At 50.6% G+C, this 19,236-nt stretch overlaps 7 protein-coding genes across 7 annotated transcripts; 3 read left to right on the top strand and 4 right to left on the bottom strand.

Annotated features, from left to right (window-relative positions):
* The first annotated feature begins 74 nt into the window (after nt 1-74).
* On the top strand, nt 75-4,116 carry N7503_003405 (uncharacterized protein). The gene is made up of 5 exons (XM_057062952.1): nt 75-168; nt 261-384; nt 461-784; nt 867-1,483; nt 1,545-4,116. Exons 1-5 carry the CDS (start codon nt 163-165, stop codon nt 3,891-3,893), a joined length of 3,420 nt encoding a protein of 1,139 aa, XP_056923867.1. The 5' UTR covers nt 75-162; the 3' UTR covers nt 3,894-4,116.
* Nucleotides 4,117-4,459: 343 nt separating this feature from the next.
* On the bottom strand, nt 4,460-5,283 carry N7503_003404 (complex I NDUFA12 subunit family protein; the record flags this gene model as incomplete). The annotated part of the gene is made up of 7 exons (XM_057062951.1): nt 4,460-4,508; nt 4,565-4,702; nt 4,773-4,842; nt 4,916-4,996; nt 5,055-5,061; nt 5,150-5,170; nt 5,233-5,283. 7 exons carry the CDS (start codon nt 5,281-5,283, stop codon nt 4,460-4,462), a joined length of 417 nt encoding a protein of 138 aa, XP_056923866.1.
* A 192-nt stretch (nt 5,284-5,475) lies between these two features.
* On the top strand, nt 5,476-7,183 carry N7503_003403 (CDP-diacylglycerol--glycerol-3-phosphate 3-phosphatidyltransferase; the record flags this gene model as incomplete). The annotated part of the gene is made up of 3 exons (XM_057062950.1): nt 5,476-5,712; nt 5,772-6,124; nt 6,184-7,183. The coding sequence occupies 3 exons, from the start codon at nt 5,476-5,478 to the stop codon at nt 7,181-7,183; spliced, it is 1,590 nt and encodes a 529-aa protein (XP_056923865.1).
* A 1,066-nt stretch (nt 7,184-8,249) lies between these two features.
* On the bottom strand, nt 8,250-10,349 carry N7503_003402 (DUF4246 domain-containing protein; the record flags this gene model as incomplete). The annotated part of the gene is made up of 1 exon (XM_057062949.1): nt 8,250-10,349. The coding sequence occupies one exon, from the start codon at nt 10,347-10,349 to the stop codon at nt 8,250-8,252; it is 2,100 nt and encodes a 699-aa protein (XP_056923864.1).
* A 1,310-nt stretch (nt 10,350-11,659) lies between these two features.
* N7503_003401 (tetratricopeptide repeat protein) lies at nt 11,660-14,662 on the bottom strand (the record flags this gene model as incomplete). Its single annotated transcript, XM_057062948.1, has 3 exons — nt 11,660-14,324; nt 14,375-14,522; nt 14,575-14,662. 3 exons carry the CDS (start codon nt 14,660-14,662, stop codon nt 11,660-11,662), a joined length of 2,901 nt encoding a protein of 966 aa, XP_056923863.1.
* A 465-nt stretch (nt 14,663-15,127) lies between these two features.
* On the bottom strand, nt 15,128-16,666 carry N7503_003400 (ribosome biogenesis protein LTV1; the record flags this gene model as incomplete). The annotated part of the gene is made up of 2 exons (XM_057062947.1): nt 16,627-16,666; nt 15,128-16,574 (listed from the first exon to the last, which is right to left on the bottom strand). Exons 1-2 carry the CDS (start codon nt 16,644-16,646, stop codon nt 15,128-15,130), a joined length of 1,467 nt encoding a protein of 488 aa, XP_056923862.1. The 5' UTR covers nt 16,647-16,666.
* Nucleotides 16,667-17,050: 384 nt separating this feature from the next.
* On the top strand, nt 17,051-19,063 carry N7503_003399 (ribosome biogenesis GTPase LSG1; the record flags this gene model as incomplete). Its single annotated transcript, XM_057062946.1, has 1 exon — nt 17,051-19,063. One exon carries the CDS (start codon nt 17,051-17,053, stop codon nt 19,061-19,063), a length of 2,013 nt encoding a protein of 670 aa, XP_056923861.1.
* Nucleotides 19,064-19,236: the final 173 nt, after the last annotated feature.

Here is a 19,236-nt window from a genome sequence, read left to right as displayed (position 1 = left end):
AAACAGTAAGAATGTGAAGCCTCGGGTAAAATTACATACCAAAGCAATACGCAAAGGCCTCCACATCCCCTGGGCGATCATTCTCCCCGAACCTGTTTCTCTCGCTGCCCGCATGTCCTGTTCTTCATCTTCTTCTGCGCATTAATCCCAGTAAAGGACATCATGGCGGTGAGTGTCGTGGAGCTTCAGGCATATTCCTGTTGACATCCCCCAATTACCCATTCAAGTATCGGACCACATATGCTGACGCGCGGTGCTAGGGAGGCAATGTCGAGAAGGGACAACGTTATATCGCACTCCTAGACCAGGCGCGGGCCCAGGGCAAATGGGAAGAGGTTCCTGAACTGATCCGAAAAGTCACCAAGCACGCTCCACAGAGGACTTGTAGGTTTCTGAACTGACGAAGCTCCTCCCCGCGTCAGTGGCTTGCGCGCTAACCCGGAGATCTCCCATCCAACAGGTGTCATTCAGACCGCAACTGCCGAAACGCGAGTGGTAGCATTTATTCACCAAAAGACGACCAGCGAATCAACAGCTACACCCAATCTACCCGAGTTAATCCCCGCTTTGTTGACAACAATCGAGAACAATGATGGCACCCCGCAGGAGATCTTACAGGCTCAGGTGTGCTTGGGATGGGTTCATTGGACACTAAATGAGCCGGCGCTAGCGGCAGCTCGCTTGCCCAAGGATCTCACTGCCACCGTTGAGGCCCTGTTGAGCGAAGGCCATGAATTATCCGAGTGGACTGAGGTCTGTTTGGTCAAGGGATGCTATATCAAGGGTACGCCGGTTTCCATGCGCTTTTCGATAAAGCATTTTATATTTCTCAAGATGGAACTGACCGATTGACTTCTCTGATATAGGATCTGCACAGTCTACAGTTGCCAGCATCGATGAATCTCTGGAGACCTTTGCAGACTTGATTCCATGGCTGAGCAACGGCAAGCTTATCAACAATGCCAATTCCCAGTTCCTCAGCTGGTCCGAGACACTACTTGGCAAGGGAGCCGTGATGGCGAGTGAAGAAGCTGGCACGGCCACCCCATACTCAGACCCCCGACATGTGGAGATCGCTCTTCGGCTGTTCCGGCTGTGGTCTGTGCATCCTGCAGTTAAGCAAGGACAGGGCTCTCCTAAGGCCGCGTACGCTGGTGCTCCTGGTCAACCTTCACGCACTTCGATCTGGAAATCGTACTATTTGTTCCTCACAATTGTCCTGCAGGATGGTTTGCCCTACCCACCTTCCCATGACAACCCGGAACGCCCACAGCTTGCCAGTGAGCTCCGTCGAGTTGAAGCTATCTGTGAGAGCAATCTACTCCGGGAGGTCAAGTTCCCTACTGCTAGTTCCGACAATTCACAGGTTGAAGAATGGGTGGAGCAAGTGATCAGCAACTGGGAGATTCTTTGTGGCCCCGAATGGCAGGACCAGGACCTTGGTGAAGGGGGACAAAATGCCGTGGGCCGCAATGTCTTGGACGTAAGTGATAAAATAAGATGGAGACTGATAACCCTCGATGGTGGCTTACTCAAGACTGCAGATTCTGTATCGGGCGGCAACCAAAACCTATCATTCGCACTTGATCCTCAGACGTCTGTTCCATGTACATGCAGCACTGGCAGACTTTCACCTTGCGTTCAAAGCTCTTGATTCTTACGTCGAGATTGTCACTGCCGCCAAAGCACGGGCCGAGAAGTCGGCCGAATATGGAGAGCTGGAAAAGGATGAGATACTGTTGCAGACTCTTTCGGAGGGCGTTACCCTTTTGAGCTCCTATGGGTCCTTTGAAGAGGCAGAGAAGGCCAGAAACTTGACGGACTTGATCAAAGAGTACATTGATAAGCAGGCGACAAGCCAAACAGAGGGTCAGAGCAACGGCAAGCTCCTGCTTTCACATGGTCCTAACTGTACCAATACTCCAGATATCCCTGTCGCTATACTAGCCGCATCATACCGAGCAGTCGGAGTTGGTCTCGCCAACTGGGCTAGCCACACGCCTCTGAATGAGGCACGCGACGAGATTCGTGGGGAGGCAATTGATTACTTGGAGAAAAGCATTAACCCTGAGTTTGGACAAGACACCGACTTCGCCGCTTTATACACTCTTGCCCTAACTTTAGCGGAAAACCGTGATCTCGATGCTGCAATCGACTATGCTAAGTCCGCTCTGGCATCTCACAATTCCACCCCTGTCACCGAGGACCTTTCAAAGCAAAGAGACCTTGTATCACTATGGCATCTGCTTGCACTGTTGCTTAGTGCAAAGCAGGAGTTCGACATCGCTGAACGCTCGTGCGAGGCAGCGTTCGAACATTTTCCTTCGGAAATTTTCTCTAGGGGCAATCGTGACCGACGTTCTTCTTCGAGGCATTCACAGAATGGTCTAGGTGGACCTAAGCGCTCGCTGGTCAGTCGCTTGCAGGGTCGGGAGAAGGAGCGCATCCTTCAGACCCGCATCACGCAGCTTGCGTTCACCGAGGTTCTCGAAGGCCCGGAGGCTGCCGTTAACCAGACAGAGCAGCTACTCAGTCTTTTTGGTAAACTGTTCCAGGAGCTGGATCTTGACGAGGGATCTAAGTCCAAGTCCGATCATTTGATACCACCCAAAAGCTCTGCGGGGACAACGAAGAGCTTCCGCGGCAGTATCTTCCACCGTAACCGAATGTCTCAGCTACCAGACCGCCGGGGTGAGCGATCCGCGAGCTTACATTCTGCGACTCCTCCTGTTCCGGCGATTCCGAATGGTCACTCAGGTTATGATGCGCCAGAAATTCAAGTCACTGATGAAGATCACGAGTTAGGCCCTAGGATTGGACGATCAGACTCCAAAAGATTGACGAAGCGCAGCGGTAGTTCTTACAGGCATGAGAAACCAGAAGATCAAGGGCCACCAGTGCCTCCTCATGAAAATGAGGTTGGCATTGCAGTATCAGGCAACTCGACTCCCGTGCCACGAGCCCAGTCACAAACTCCTAACGACGAACAACCGCAGCATAAGCAAGCTGGCTATGAAGGTCACTCTCTGCGCCACAATCTTAGCCGTCCCATTGCTCACAGATTTGACTCTCCTACCAACGTCACTACCAAATTCTCTCCCACACAATCTAAGAGACACGCCCTTGCTCTACTGGTCAAGATCTGGCTGGTGATCGCTGGTCTCTATCGCCGTGCATCCCTATTCGACGACGCCCGCGAGGCTTGTGAGGAAGCCTTGAAAGAAACTGGGCGAATGGAAGCTTTGGTTGCCGCTGAAGAGTCTTCTGCTCGTCATTTGAATAGTCGAGGCTGGACTGCTGCACGAAGCTCCGAGGAACTCTGGGCTGATGTCTACGCCGAAGAGGGTCTTTTGTCCCAAGCTCAGGACAAGCCTCATGAGGCCATGAAATATTACGAGGATGCTCTTCTGCGCTGTCCCGAACACCCCATTGCAACGATTGCACTCGCAAACCTTCTCTTGGATATTTGGGATGAGAAACTTTCGCCCGAATCTACAAAGACGGAAGTAGATCTCAACGTCTCCCGTCTATCTTTGCTGTCTTCCAGTGCTAAGCTCAAGTCCGCACGAGCCATCTCAGCCGATGAGCTCAAGGTCCCTGAGACGACCGAGATTCCACGACCAATTTCGATCGCTACTTCCCCACATGAGGTTGACCCGAAGCACCTCCACCGTCTGGCGGCTCGCGATCGTGCATACGGCCTTCTCTCCATACTCACTAAACTCGGCAGCTCCTGGGACAACTCCGAGGCGTGGTATGCGCTGTCTCGCGCATACGAGGCTGGAGAGCAGACTGAGAAATTAAAAGAAGTTCTATGGTGGTGCATTGAGCTTGAGGACCGTAGGCCAATTCGGCACTGGTCCAACATTGGCTCCGGTCTTTATGTCCTTTGAAAGAGCAAAGGAATAAACATGTTTAATTAATATCCTTCTTGTATCTAGTTGATTTCCCTTTGACTGGTCACGCTTGATTCCCCTTGTTTTCATCTTCAACATCTGAGATACCATGTCCTTACTGCAGCCGGGAACTCAGAGCAGGACTGGATATGTTTCGTCGAGCGTTTTCTTGTTGTGATCTTTGCATTTATTGGAATGGAAAATCGTTCATCTTCTTCAACTTATGTCTTGATCTAGATACAGTATATGAGTGCTACAGGTAGTTACTCGAAATTGGCGTCTATTAAATTACTATTGCCGGAATATTCAAGCCAAACAGTGCCATTATCGCACTATAGTAGACCGGAAGTGAGGGCGTCATCAACCTGCCAGAAGTCTTTGTTATGAGCTTGAGAAGTCCAGAGATTTCTAATATGAAAGTTTCATGAAAAACAGAAGTAGCACAACTTTATGTACATTCCTACCAAACACATTCGGTGATTGCAGGATATAAGAGAACCAAAAGAAACTAGCGTGGAAGTGCGGAAGCTCAGTTCATTTCACTAGCCCCTAGCCAATTGGATTTACCGGGGAGCGGCAACAGGAGTCCAGGCAGAGTACTTGGGGCGGGTGCTTTGAAAAGGGTCAGTACTTCACCACAGGATGAGCATAAATATCTAAGTACGTACGTAGAGTAGGTCTTGAAAGCAGCGCGAGTCTGAGTAAGGTTGGGGCGGTGCTCGGCGGCCTCGTAGTGGCGCAGACCGGTCTGGAGGAGCTTGTCCTGGGTGGGGGGAGCATCAACCATGTAGGAGATCCAGGCGTGCCTGTATATTGATTAGCCCAGCACAAAATGACCCCCATTTCAAGATCGGGACGAGCTCATAGCGAACTTACCAACCAGGCTCAATCTGAGAGGGCTCCCACTCGGGGAAGCTGGTCTTGTAGTCGACCCATCGTGTCCGGACTGTGCGGGTCAATCAGTACTCCTATTCCCAGGCTTCCTGTTCCCCTCTCGAGCTTCGGGTTTGATGTCTTACGGGGCAGCTCCTCGGTCATGTTCTCGTAGAACTTGTTACCCCAGCGGTCAGTTCCGATCAGAGTTCCGGCCTTGGTATCACCTATAATCGAATCAAGTTAGTGATGCGCTCCCTCTGACCCCGCAAATGGGTACCATACCGATGTTCTATTCCAATAAAGCAAGAGGAAGTCCGCAGTTAGTTTCTCTGTCTCCCAACTCTTGTATCCTAAGTATCCGCGGGCGAGGTTCATACCTGCATCTGGTGGCCATATTCCTGTGCGTAGAGTTAGCAATTTGAGCTTCTTGAACGGAGAAAAAAGCATAACATTAACGAACCTTGAAGCCAATGCGGCGCAAATTGCGCAACGTCCGCAGGATGGTAGACATGGTGACGATGCAATGGGGGAAGAAACAATGTGTAATCCCAGTGTCGTGAGTCGTCGCGAGGTTGAAAGCGAATTGAAGTCCGCTGTTTGCACTGTTTGCACCCATGCTTGCTCGTCCCTTCCCGATTCAGAAATCTTTCAATAGTTTCCTCTTGGGAACTATTGCATTAGCTTGTTTCGCTTTTTCCACGTCATGTTCGGTCGCATTGGAGGCCAGGCACTTCGCTGTGCTACTCGTCGCCCGATTGCGCGCCGCAATCTCCCTGGTCGCAAGTTCTCCCATGCTGCGGCGAATGCATCCGCTGCTCCGGCGCCGTCACCTCTCGGGGGCATCACGGTTGAATTGGATCGCATTGCGCCCCGGTTCGAGATTCAAGCTAGCCAGGTCACAATATTGAATTCCCCGGCCCAGTTCTACTCGACTCTTAAGGTTTGTGATCCTGTAGGGAGCTTCATACTTAAGATCGTCTACTGATCCGTTATCGGCAGCACAAAATCCGCAATGCCCGGAGGCGCGTTTACCTCTCGACGCTCTACATCGGCAAGACTGAGTACGAATTGATCGATACCATAGCAGATGCTCTGCGCGAAAACCCCGACCTACAAGTCTCTGTTCTCTCCGATGCGCTACGCGGTACACGAGAAACTCCCCACCCGTCATGCGCATCACTACTTTGCTCGTTGGTGGAGGAATTTGGTCCTGAGCGAGTGGACATTCGGATGTATCACACTCCCAATTTGACGGGCCTGAAGAAGAAACACATTCCTCGTCGGATCAATGAGGGCTGGGGCTTGCAACACATGAAGCTGTACGGAATTGACGACGAGATCATCATTTCCGGGTAAGAGTTGACCCGTTGAGTTGAATTGTTGATACCAGTGATGCTAATACTTCATGTAGGGCAAACCTGTCCGATGATTACTTCACCAATCGTCTAGATCGATACCATGTGTACAGTTCCAAGGCATTGGCAGATTACTACGCTCGTATCCACCACGGCGTCTGCAGTCTAAGCTTCCAGGTCTTGCCAGACCCTAACAACACCTCCGCCTATCTCCTGGAATGGCCCAAAACCAATGGATCGCCATCACCCTTGGACAGCCCCGAAGACTTCATCGGATACGCGACAACCATTCTCAATCCCCTAATTCAAGCCTCCGACAACAAACCTATCCTCCCCTCCACCTCTAGCCAAACCTTTGTATACCCCGTGGCACAATTCACCCCACTCCTCAAGCCCGACACTTCCACCGAGTTTCCGGCTGTCACCAGCATCCTCCGCCTCTTGTCCGAATCATCTGCATTCGCCGGAGCCCGTTGGCTCTTCACCGCGGGCTACTTCAACATTCACCCCGTTCTGTCCTCGCTATTGATTGCCAGCACATCAACCAACCCCAAAGCCCCATCTAATACACAAGGCACAGTTCTGACTGCCTCACCGTGGGCTAATGGATTCTACGGCTCACCAGGTATCTCAGGCATGCTACCAGCAGCCTATACCCACCTTTCCGCACGGTTCCTCGATCGTGTTGCCGCCGCTCAAGCGACCAACTCCATTCAGCTGAGGGAATGGCGCCGCGGTACTGTCGGAACACCGGAAGGATGGACTTACCACGCCAAAGGTCTCTGGATCACGTTGCCGAACGAAGAGTATCCCAGTCTCACCTTTGTTGGCAGCAGTAACTATACGAAGCGGAGTTACAGTCTTGATATCGAGGTCGGCGCGCTGGTCGTCACAAATGATCAGGAACTGAAGCGCAAACTCGGTGAAGAGACGGAAATTCTCCAGGCGGATTCCAAGCCCGTCTCGCGTGAGGACTTGATGCGCACAGAACGCCGCGTAGGCTGGAACGTGCGGTTAGCCATGTGGATCGTCGAGAAAGTCGGCGGAGCTCTTTAGATTTCCTGCTCCGTGTCTTTTTCAAAGTGTATATATATTTCTCTCCTAATTGTACTTATAGGACATGATTGTCTCGGGCATTACGCCACTGACATATTCCGAGTCATGAATCAATGCATATATCAGCCATCAATATATTCAACAGATCCTGGAAGAAAAAATCCATCAAATGCTTGCAATATCATACCTGAGCTGGCCTGTTGAGGACTTTCCTTCTGCTTGTCCGCACCCTTCTGGTAGCGATGCTTATCAAGTGGCACGAGCTAATCAGTGTTGAATAGAATAGAATTTATAACTGAAAGATTCGCAGTGGCAAGAACACAAAGAATAGCGTAGGGAACTACCTCGGGCCAAAGTACATCTTTATGCACGAGTAACCTTATGAACTCTCTATGATATTCCACTGTTCAACGATCTAGCCAATTTATGGACAGAAGTGACTGAAGAAGTGAGACGAGCAGTCGGAAGTGGATGGATAATGTCTAACGCTGTTTTATCTTCATCCCCACCCTCCTAGACTGAAGATGAACATCATATATATGGCACCGCTTCTGTGTAAAGGGCGTCGGGGACAAACGACGTGTCAATTGCTGTCTCGTTTGGCTGATCTTATCGAAGTCATTGTAAGTGAAGCAGACATCGGTTCTAGCAAAGTAAGTCCCGAAGCACCGGAGGCAGAGGTCCACGAAGACGACCTTGAACATATTGGTCAACAAGACCTCAGCAGTTCCACGCTATGATAGTTCGGAATAGAAGAACCAGGATGAATGGCGTGATGCAGAGATCGAAGCACTCGAAGGGTTGAAATGGGCCGAGTGTCCCACACGTGCGCGCTGTGTACATGAAGCTGCTATATACAACCAGCTGAAACTGCCTGAACAACGAAGATCATTCCCGAATAACATTTTATCTCCATACAGATGCTATGACCAAAAGCTTCTATGTTGGTACAACTATATCCAGATGTGTATCGTTGACTTGTGGGCACCGAGAGCAGGCATGAAATGTCGAAGTGTCAGACTATAGAAAATGTGTACAGTATATTTTAGCTGGCTGCCCCGTACGCTCACGAAAACCCAGCAAACGTGAGAGTTGAAGCAACCTGAAAGACGCCCTCCTCCTTCTCGGCGTGATGTTTGACCAATTCCTCTCTCAGCTCAAAGGCTTCCTCAAGATCCATATGCGTCGTAGACTCAGCGCCATCGCCTCTGATCCAATCAGTCTGCTGGGGTAGAACATTCCACGTAGAGCAAAGCCGGTAGGTCGGATCAACAAGAGACAAAGTGAGAAAACGGCAGTGACCGGGCTTGGTCTTGTCTTGAAGCTGTAATGGGCCCATTCGGCGCTGGAAGGCGTTGGGGAAGGAGATCAAGCGGCCCGGAGGCACCTTCACCTCCCCGAGCTGTTGCCAAGCCGGAGAATACTGAATATCCTCGCTTCCCAAAAGTCTTCCTATATATTTGACGTCCCATAGGGCATGCTTTAGGTACAGGTCATCATAATCACTTCCCTCTTCATCTGAATCCTCGGCGCCGATTCGATCGTAGACCCAGGTACCCGTACCCGCTTTCTTACACCGCTGCCGGAAGCAAATTTGCGGCTCGGATACGTTTTCTGAATCAAGCGCGTAGATAGCGTTGGCGACTATACGTTCGTTTGCATTTCCTTCGGTGTGCCACTCTTCGCCGGGGAAGGATGGCGTCTCAGGGTCTAGCTCGATGCTGTGGATCCGGACGACAACCTGGAGACCCTGTTCCCGAAACTCATCCTGCAATGAAAGCGTATAGAATTGGTGATCGTCAGCGTCCTCTCCCTTTGGCGCATATATCCATTCGTAGGGTATCAACCAAGGGCTTGAGTTCATGAGTTTAGACCGTTCAAAATCCGGAGTGTTAACGTAATCGAAGTGCGCCGGGCCAACGATTGCTTTCCCAGTCCTCCCTGCTTTCCAGTCCTCGTACGAGTACGCGGTTCCTGGGTCCGAGTGCTCAAAGACGAATGTGCGTGCGTACTTGGCCAAAGCTGTGCGAAGCAGTCCCCAGCTGGCCTTCCAATCCCCCGGGATCCTTTCCGTTCTGACCCGATCCCAGTATACCTTATCCTTGGATTCAGGTTCTTGAAGATACGCCTCCACTTGAGCACACATGGCTTCGTATTCCTCCGCGGAGAGTTTACCCTCGTCTCCCTTGCAAGGCAAACTTTTCGCCCATTCAGGGAATTGGGCTTTCCACTCGACTCCGTAAGTGCGGATTCGCATAGGCTCACGAGGACAGGAGATAAAATTCCCGTGGAAAAGGCCGATCGCTTCCCTCCACTTGTTACGAACCAAAATCTCGTTCCATTGCTTGATGCTGCCGGTGATCACGGCCTCGATCGCGGAGTACATCTCGCGGTTCGTCGGATGGAGATTGTTGATGTATGACGAAATCCGAACCTCCGTAGACCCAGGAGAACCAGTGAAATCCACTTCACATGGCAGCCACTGAAATTTCGAGGACCAAATATAGGGAGCGTAGAGTGAGTAGTTTGAGCCATCTTTTATCAGTTGTGGGAGTTCCGAAATGATCGGGCCCTCTTTACTGCGTGACGACCAGGAAGTCTCGTCCATTCCACACGATTGTCCTCCGACCATGATTTTCGTTCTCCCATAGACAAGAGGAAACAACGATGGGTCAATGAGATTCACCACAGCTGACTCTGACTTCTGCCGAATGGCTTGATGAGATAATAGGTCGACAGACTTCGACAGCTGTGACTTCAGATCGGAAGAGATTGCCGTATCGGATTTATAGACACCGCTGCTCGTGTTGAAGACGGTCAAGCGGCTGTCTCGTTCAAACTGTCGAGCTTTGTCTTGCAACTCTTGCAAGCACCAGTCCCACGTTTTGTCATTGATCAGCGACGAAGATGCAACGGCGTCTTCTCGCCATTGAGCGATAACTTGCTGGTCAAAGACGGCGCAGTGCCAATTCGGTCGATCGGTGATGGTGTTGATTAGATCTAGAATGGCCAGTTCTTTGACTGTGAGAATGGGACCACGCCAGTCATTCAACCCTGTAGCGAATTGATCATTGGCGAGTAACACATTGATGGGAAGATCGTGGAGGCCAGGGACTTTGAGTGGGGTAGATTTATTATCCAAGGGAGTCTGAATGACTTCGGTCATTGTTCAGGAAATGGTGAGTCACGCTGGGAATGAAGAAGGAAAACATCTTGATACTTATAAGAATAACATGGCAGCCTTACCATCAATACCACCCTAGGGTCTGCCCCACAGAACATAAATACCCACAGATCAACCGCCAATTCACAACCCCCAGAGTATCAGTATACCAACTTCCGTTTACAGTATATCTTGTCGCTAATCTAGCTTCAAAAGGTATGGGGAAGCAGTACGGCTACTAGAAGAATTTAGGAAGTCACAGTGATTATAGAACCCTGGAGTTCTTTCCACTAAGCTAAGCTAAACGGCTGGAAATTTTAGACTAGACTAAAAGCACCTGAATGACTCATTTGCGTCTCGAATGATCCTCTGATGGACCACAGATTGCAGGTCCGCCATGTCCTTTCTCTACGTATCCGACATAATCTTCAAAACCGGCACATCATCCCCATCTCCTTCAAAAGCCGTCCCCGGATGCCATCGGCAAATCGATCCTCAACGCCACGGGCATCTTACTATCCAGCGCCTCCAAATAAGTATGAAGCAGGCTCCCCAGCGCGCGCGAGTTTCTCTTATAGAATCATCAAACACTTGGCGGGGTCTGAAGTTTTGGCGAGTTGCTTCCAAACGCTGGCGGATGACCCGGTGGTTTACCCTTGATTGCCTGTGGAGTCCGAAAAATCACCTAGGCCTAGGCAAAAGAAGAGCCGGGGGTCTCTGCAGGGCCTGTAGCATGTGACTGGTCACCACTGCAGTTGGTATAGCCAGAGTCTGCAGGGGGTTTCCACCCCGAGACTTACTTAGTTCAGCGCGGCAGTTATGAGTCCTGTCCTTGAATGTAAAGATCTCCATGGGAATGGCGCCCGCCATGTCCGGTCTAGATCCAGATAGCGATGTGTTAGATGGGACCTCAGGGCTAGAGGCTCATCAGCAGTTTGAATAGCCGCAGGTGCAGCAGAGCCACGAACATTGGTGTCTCGAACAGGAATAGCTTTGGGCGGTTATGAGTCAAGATCTGATAACGGCGTACTACGGCCATAGATTCACATGCCTAGTTACGGCACATATTGACACTTGGAACAAGCGAGGTCTGTGAATAAGTACCTGGGTATGTCTATAATGTTACTCCTAATGTCACTACCGATAGAACCAACCCTACTTACCGAATTTCAATAGAAAGCATCAGGGTAATCACTTATTTTAGCCTTGCCTCATACCGTCAACTTGGTTTTTAATTGAAATTCCCTGTAGAATGGGAGATGCAGAAAATTATTTTGCTTTAAGTTCACCGTTCTCAATTCCTCTCCAATTTCTCATTCCTCCTCCGTCTCCCATTCTTCCTCCGTTTCCCATTCCTCGTCCTTGTCACATCTTCCTTCATTATCGCGTGCGACTTCCGTTTCCCACTCCAGCAATCTTTCAGAAGTCTTTATAGTGTTCGGATGGTCAGAGCCATATATCTCTTTCAACTTGGCTAAACAAGCCCGTAGTAAGTCGATGGCTTTGGCATTGTTACCTGAAGATTTCCAAGTAAAGGCGACATAGCCCATACTCTTCAGCGTGTCGAGATGGTTATCGCCGAGCTTTTTTTTGCGAGTCTCCATCACCTGCACTTCGAGCTGCTCGACCTCGTCCCACCGGCCCTGGTGCTCTAAGGTTGACGCGAGATTTAACATGCTCTTCAACGTAACAGCGTGATCCGCACCGAGCTTCGTCTTGTGTATCTCCATCATCTGCACTTCGAGCTGCTCGACCTCGTGCCACCGGCTCTGGAGCTCTAAGGTTGACGCGAGATTGGACATAGTGATAAGCGTGAAAGGGTGGTGCACACCGAGAATCGCCTTGCTTGTCTCCATCACCTGCATCTCAAGTTGTTCGGCCTCTTTCCATAGGCCCTGATTTTCGTATATCAATGCCAGATTAGCCATACTGGTCAACGTATCTGGATGGCCATGTCCGAGTTTTGTCTTGCGGATATCCAATACCAGTATATTAAGCTTCTCGGCCATTTCCAACCGGCCCTGATTGTTGTATACTAATGACAGGTTCGCCATACTGGTCAGCGTGTCTGGGTGGTCATCGCCAAGCTTTGCTTTGCGAGCCTCTATCACCTGTAACAAAAGCTGCTCGGCATCTTCCCATTGGCTTTGCTCCAAATATATCGACGCCAAGTTATGGATGCTTACCAGCGTGTCAGGATGGTCTTCGCCCAGCTTTATCTTGCGAGCTCCTATCACTTGTTTGCAGAGATACTCAGCCTTTTCCCACCGTTCCTGGTAGTAATACGTCAACGCCAGCGCGGCTATACACGCAATTGTTTCCGGATGATCCTCGCCGAGCTCCGCCTTCTTGGTCTCCAGCACCAGCAACTGGAGCACCTCAGCCTCTCCGAAGCGGCCCTGATTTTGATACGTCGCCGCCAAGTTAGACATACTCGATAGTGTTTGATAGTGGTCATCGCCGAGCACCGCCTTACACGTCTTCATAATCTGCACCTGGAGCTGCTCGGCCTTCTCCCATTGACCCTGCTTTCGATACGTGGACGCCAGGTTGGTAGTATTCGCTAGCGTGAAGAGGTTATCTTCGCCGAGCTGTACCTTGCTCGCCTCAACTACCTCTGAGAAGAGTTGTTCAGCCTCTTGCCATCGGCCTTCAACCCAGTATGACGTAGCAAGTATTCCTTTGCTTCGAAGAACTTCTTGATGCTCTTCACCTAATAACAACGCCCATTGCTTTCTAGACTCTGATGCAAAATCCCTCATATCGGCGACACTGCCACTTTGCCATGCGTAATGAGCACCTCTGAGGAGTACAGTAGCCCATTGTTGGGACTTATGCGATGCTGGCCACTGTGAGATTGCTGATTTGAGATGAGGGAGTAATAGTTGGCAAGTCGTCCAGTTCTCATAATCAGGTAAGGGAAACTCCTCGTATAAGATGCTAACAAATTTCTCTCTCCATTGGTCAAGTATTCCATGAGACTTTAACCAGGCCCGTGTAGCTAGTTGCAATAGCCGATGCATTGTGAACATGGTACCGTCTTCGCTGACATTGATGAATGAGTAATCCCTTAATATTGTGATATCATCCTCGAAATGAGGGTCTCTATCGTCTTCTGATATTTCACTATCATCAGGGTTGGTGGCGTGTTCCAGAAGCTCTGGACTTGATATGTCGTCGGTGGGTGGTCGATACTGGATAATGTCCTCTGGAATTCCTTGTCGATCGAAACAACTCATAAGAGAAAGCAACTCCGCGGCAGATGGCTTCGTGTGGTAAATGTAATCGAATGATATTTGCCAGGCCACCAAAATTGAGCTATTTGCCTCCCAGTCCCGGTAGAGAAGACCTGCCTCGACTTTCAAAAGCTGTGTTGCTTTGCGGTCACTCTTTTGAAAGTCTCTCAGATACTGCGCAACCGAATACCGAGGCGCTCGATTTCTGATATAGCTTGCTGCCTGCACAATCGCTAGCGGCATGAGCTCCAGCTCTTCTACTAAATGTTGACAATCCTGACTTTTTTCTGGTTGTGGAAGCTTTTTCTGGAGAAGTTCCAGTGCTTCGGACTGTTCCATCGGTTTGACTTCAATAAGGTCCTTATAATCGACCGTATTCAGTGCAACCTCTCGAGTCCGACTTGTGATAATGACCGATCCATGCAGACATCTAGGGACGTATTCTAGTAAGGGCTTCGTGAAGCCCCGACTGGTCGCAGGAGATTTGCGAAGGAACTCAGGATCATCGAGGTTATCAAGCAAAAGAATCCATCTTCCTCTTTTCCCATCCCGAAGCCAGTTCTCGACTAATTCGAATATATCAGCTTGCGGATCCTGGCGACCCGGAATCTTCACCTGGTTCGCTATATCTCGGAAACTTTGCTCGAATCGGGCGGCGTTACTCGTGTGCACCCATAAAACCCACGTCTCTGGGAAGTTGATTCGGACCCGGTAAGAATATTCAATGGCAAGTTGCGATTTTCTTTCACTTGTGAGCAATCAATTCCCCACGACCCATCATTCTAGGCTCACCCGACACCGCCAAGGCCGACCAGCGCTATCCTCGAACCTGGAACTAGATTCTTGTCAATCTGTCGAAATAGCGCGTCCCGACTGATAAAGTCAGGGTCACGTGCGAATGGGACAGTTGAAAGAGGGCCCGGGGGAGTTTCTAGTCGCTCTGGAGAGGCGGTGATCAGCGAGTGTCAAACCTAATCTGGTTCCTAGCTTACCTGGAGGTAGATTGATAGTATGTATCGGTCCATAGTTATCCCCTATTTGGAATCCATGGTTATTGTCACCGAATGATATTGACGCCATAATGATAAAAAGTGTATTTGCTTTCCATGCGAAGCCCGTTATCTGCCTCAGCTGAAAATGGGGCACGTCTTGAGGCTCACTGTCAGGTGACCTTTTACGGCGCTAAGCGGGAAGTACTTTCCCCTCGAGCAGTGACTTGGTCCTACGCAGGGGGGAATTAGCACCTTCTCAGGAATATGTCGACCCGAGCTCAAACACCCAGATCAAGTGCGGCACGCGATAATCAGCCTGGTTCCATGCTATTTCCCCCGTTCCAAGTGCACGAAGAAAAAAATGTCGTCTTCTGTTCGATTACGGCGAAATTAATGTAGAAAATATCACTTTTGATTTAAGCGTAAGGTATATCAATCCTAACGCACATGCATAGATAGGATATTGTGAACAGAAAAATAGTCAATAAACCCGAACGCCGTACCATGATTGGGGATTCCATTCAGTGTCGTATAATGTTGCAATGCAATGCGTCTAAGCCTTTCCAGGAACGCCCTTAGGCTTGCTCGAGAACCGAGCTGGACCAAGACCGGAGCGGACTTCATCAAGCATGCGAATGCCAATGGCCTCATTTCCGTGCTTGCCACGCTTGTACTTGACTCCCTTGCGCTTGACCTGGGATCCGGTGTTGTCATCCCAGTTGGACAAGAAGTCATCCATGACGTTGTGGAAGTCGCTGCGCGAGACAGCTTCTCCGTTGCCGTCGACGAGGCTGGGTGCCATAGACGATGCAGTAGACATACCGGTCATTCCAGTGGCGCCAGTCATACCACTAATCATAGACATGCTGTCGTCATACTCGTCCTCTTCATCCAGAGCATAGAGTTGTTCAACCTTGTCAAATCGGTCATCCAGGAGCCGGTGTCCCTCGGTACGTGCCAAGGCGGAGGAAGTCATGGAGTAGGCGGAGGGATTGGTCAGGGCACCCTTACGCTTCTTGCGACGAATGGGTGTGCCACCGACAGTGAAAGCAGTGGAAGCAACAGTCTGCTGCTCGGAAGGCGCGATAGTGGGAGCAGCCGGTGCAGGGGCCTTGCCGGATTTGGCGTCTTTCTTGAACTTGGAGAACTCTTGCATCCAGCTTTGGTCTGCTGGGTGCATATCCGGAGCAGGTCGATCATGCTCAGGTAGCTCACCTGGTGGAACATCCTTGTTCGGTTCTGATACATCATCGTCTTCAATGTGAGCATCGGTGCTGTCTCTCTGCACAGGCGCTTTTTCAGTCGCATCAGACTCCCAGCCCTCGTCCTCCTCCTCGTGATCAAACAATGTGTCTTCCCAGTCTCCCTGATCCAATTCCTCAGCATTGGCAGTCAAATCGCCGAACAGGTCGTCATCCCCATCGTCCACATATGCATCGTCTTCCAGAGCCTCGAGAGCCTCGCGAAGTCGCGGGTCCATATCAGGCTGGAATCCAGCAATCGCATCAGGAACGTTCTGCTGGTCCTGGTATGTCGGCTTCCGGGAGTATGTTGTGAAGTTGGAGCGCATATCACCAAATTCGCTAGCACCGTATGCGCTTTGCGAATCTTCATCCAAAGAGACCTGGCGCAAAGCATCCTCCAGCTTCATGCTCTTGCCCTTTGCCTTGCCCTTCTCTGGCTTAGCCTCCACAAAGTAGGCATCGCCACCACCGGTGCCTAGTTCACGCAAATGCTGCATGTAGTCATACCGGGAGTCGTCGTAGTAAATTCCATGGTTGGCGGCCTCACCCTCGTTCTGACGGATGGCATTGTTCGAGAATTCGCTCTGGAGATCGGAGAGATTCCGGAGGGGCTTGCCGGTTGTCGATGGCCCAGATGGAGGAGGAGCGGGACCGCTGACTTGGTGCAAGACTCGGTCTTCCGCTTCAGGATCGTTGATGCGCGGGTCATTCTGCGAACGATGGAAGAGCTGGAATGTGCTCGCGTTCTTCTTGTCACTGGAGGGGGTCAGTTTCAAACATCAGACATAGCGTGAACATAGCAACTCACATCCACTGGCGGGGCGGCATGATGACGACTTAAAAGATGCGTGGTAATGTACAACTTCCAATTCAATCGAAAAAAGCGAAAAAAAGTGGGATAGATAGGGTCACGTGGGGCTTATCGATGCCCGAACCCCTCGGGTCCTCAGTGTGGCGATAACAGACTTTTTCACACGCGATATAGAGGATAGCTATGAATAATTTGCTATTGAAAGTACTGTAGACTTTTGAAAAAAGATATTTTCACGTATTTCTCTAAAAAGTCATAATTATCAATAGTTTGTAGGCAAACAAAAGATCAAATCTATGATGCTGAGTCAGCTATCTTATCCGTGTCTGAATAATCTGAATATTTCCTTTTTCAAGCGGGGTTGGTTTAATTCCTTCACACCACATTCTTTCCAATACCAAATCGCAACACCACATTCACCATGGTGTTGGCTAAATCCAAAAATGCCGTGGGACTGGGTAACAGTCTCATGAACGACCGCTTTGGCAAGGGCAAAGCCGCCAAGGAGAAGAAGGCTTCGCACAACAATGCCATTGCGCGCAAGAACATGATGGGTGAGACCTACATCACCAACGCCGCTACCGAGGCCTCATGGGTCAAGATGCGCTCTATCACCGAGCAGGCTGCCCTCGACGAGTTCCTGAGCACCGCCGAGCTCGCTGGTACCGACTTTACCGCCGAGAAAGTCAACAACGTCAAGATTATCCACGCCGATCAGAAAAACCCATACCTCCTATCCGCCTCTGAGGAGAGGAACGCCCAACAGAAGCAACAAAAGAATAAGAGTCGCTTGACCGTCCCACGTCGTCCCAAGTGGGATTCTACGACTACACCCCAGCAGCTGGAGATGATGGAGCGCGAGAGTCTCTTGGACTGGCGACGTGGACTGGCGGAACTGCAGGAGTTCAATGATCTGTTGATGACTCCTTTCGAGCGCAACTTGGAGGTCTGGCGTCAGCTGTGGCGTGTTATTGAGCGTTCGCATCTCGTGGTTCAGATTGTCGACGCCCGAAACCCGCTCCAGTTCCGCTCGGAGGATTTGGAGAACTATGTCAAGGAGATCGATCCTCGCAAGAAGAACTTGCTGCTGGTCAACAAGGCTGATATGTTGACCGAAAAGCAAAGAGTGGCTTGGGCTGAGTATTTTGAGAAGAACAACATCAACTTCCGTTTCTTCTCGGCTCACCTTGCTAAGGAGAAGATTGAGGCTGAGCTGCTTAAGGAGGAGCAGGGTCTCAACAGTGACAGTGACAGTGATGAGGATGAGGATGACCTCGCTGAATCAACCAAGAAATTGGATGTGGAAGACACCGAATCTGAGGCGGAAGAGGATGCTGAGACTGAGAAAGACGAGGCTCTTGCTAAGCTTGCCGACCCTGACCAGTCGCTTGGCCCGCACATTCTGGATGTTGAGGAGCTAGAAGCACTTTTCTTGGCCAACTCACCAGAAAGGGACCCAAATGCCGAAGAAGGTACTAAGTACAAGACTACCATCGGTTTGGTTGGTTACCCCAACGTCGGTAAATCTAGTACTATCAACGCCCTTCTGGGTGCCAAGAAGGTGTCTGTGTCTGCCACTCCCGGTAAGACTAAGCACTTCCAGACCCTTTACCTGTCTCCGGAGATCATGCTTTGCGATTGTCCCGGTCTTGTGTTCCCCAACTTCGCCAGTACCAAGGCGGACTTGGTCGTGAACGGTGTGTTGCCCATCGACCAGCAGCGCGAGTTCACCGGTCCTGCCGGCATCGTCGCACACCGTGTCCCCAAGCACTTCTTGGAGAACATCTACGGTGTGAAGATCCTGACTCGTCCCATCGAAGAGGGCGGTACTGGAGTCCCAACTGCCAGCGAGCTTCTGCGTGCCTACGCCCGCGCTCGTGGTTTCTCCACTCAAGGTCTGGGTCAGCCCGACGAGTCGCGTGCTGCCCGTTACGTTCTCAAGGATTACGTGAACGGAAAGATTCTTTACGTTCACCCACCCCCTGTGGCTGAGGGTGAGGAGCCTATTGATGCAAATGAGTTCAACCGAGAGCTTTACGATCTTGCCCATCTCCCCGAGCGGCGCCAGGCTGTTCTCGCCGCGAGAAACGTCACCGATCACGATGACCTGGACTCTGATATTGCCTCTTTCGCCAAGGGCCTAGATGATGAGGCACCTGGTCCTCGCTCCCGCAACCTCGACAGCGGTTTCTTCGGAACCGCCACTGGCCCTTCGGCCGGTCGTTTGACTCTTCCATTTAACGCCAAGAACACCGCTCAAGGGCAGGAGATGCGTCAAAATCTGACAGGTCGCAAGGAGCGTATGATGATTGCCTTGGAACGGGGTGTTGATGTATCGGAAGTGCGGGGCGGAAACGGCAAGAAGCACTTCAAGGGTAACAAGAAGCGGGCTAAGGCCAAGCGTAACAACCCTGTTGATGATGACCATTACTAAAAGTGCTTTTTACGCGGATGGATTGAGATTCCCTCTTTTATGTAGCTATGTTCTTTCTTTTGTTTACATTTGTCCATGCACGGCATCGGGGGGACAGATTGGAGATGACGGTTACCGGCACATATGGGCTTTGCATGTCATTTTTGACTTGGATCTAGACATTTGCAGGCGTT

This window comes from Penicillium pulvis, assembly GCF_028828015.1.
Source record: "Penicillium pulvis strain IBT 33274 chromosome Unknown contig_1_segment0_segment0, whole genome shotgun sequence".
Lineage (NCBI taxonomy): Eukaryota > Fungi > Ascomycota > Eurotiomycetes > Eurotiales > Aspergillaceae > Penicillium > Penicillium pulvis.
Note: the sequence above shows the minus strand (reverse complement) of the source record. Positions and strands in the feature narration are given on the sequence as shown.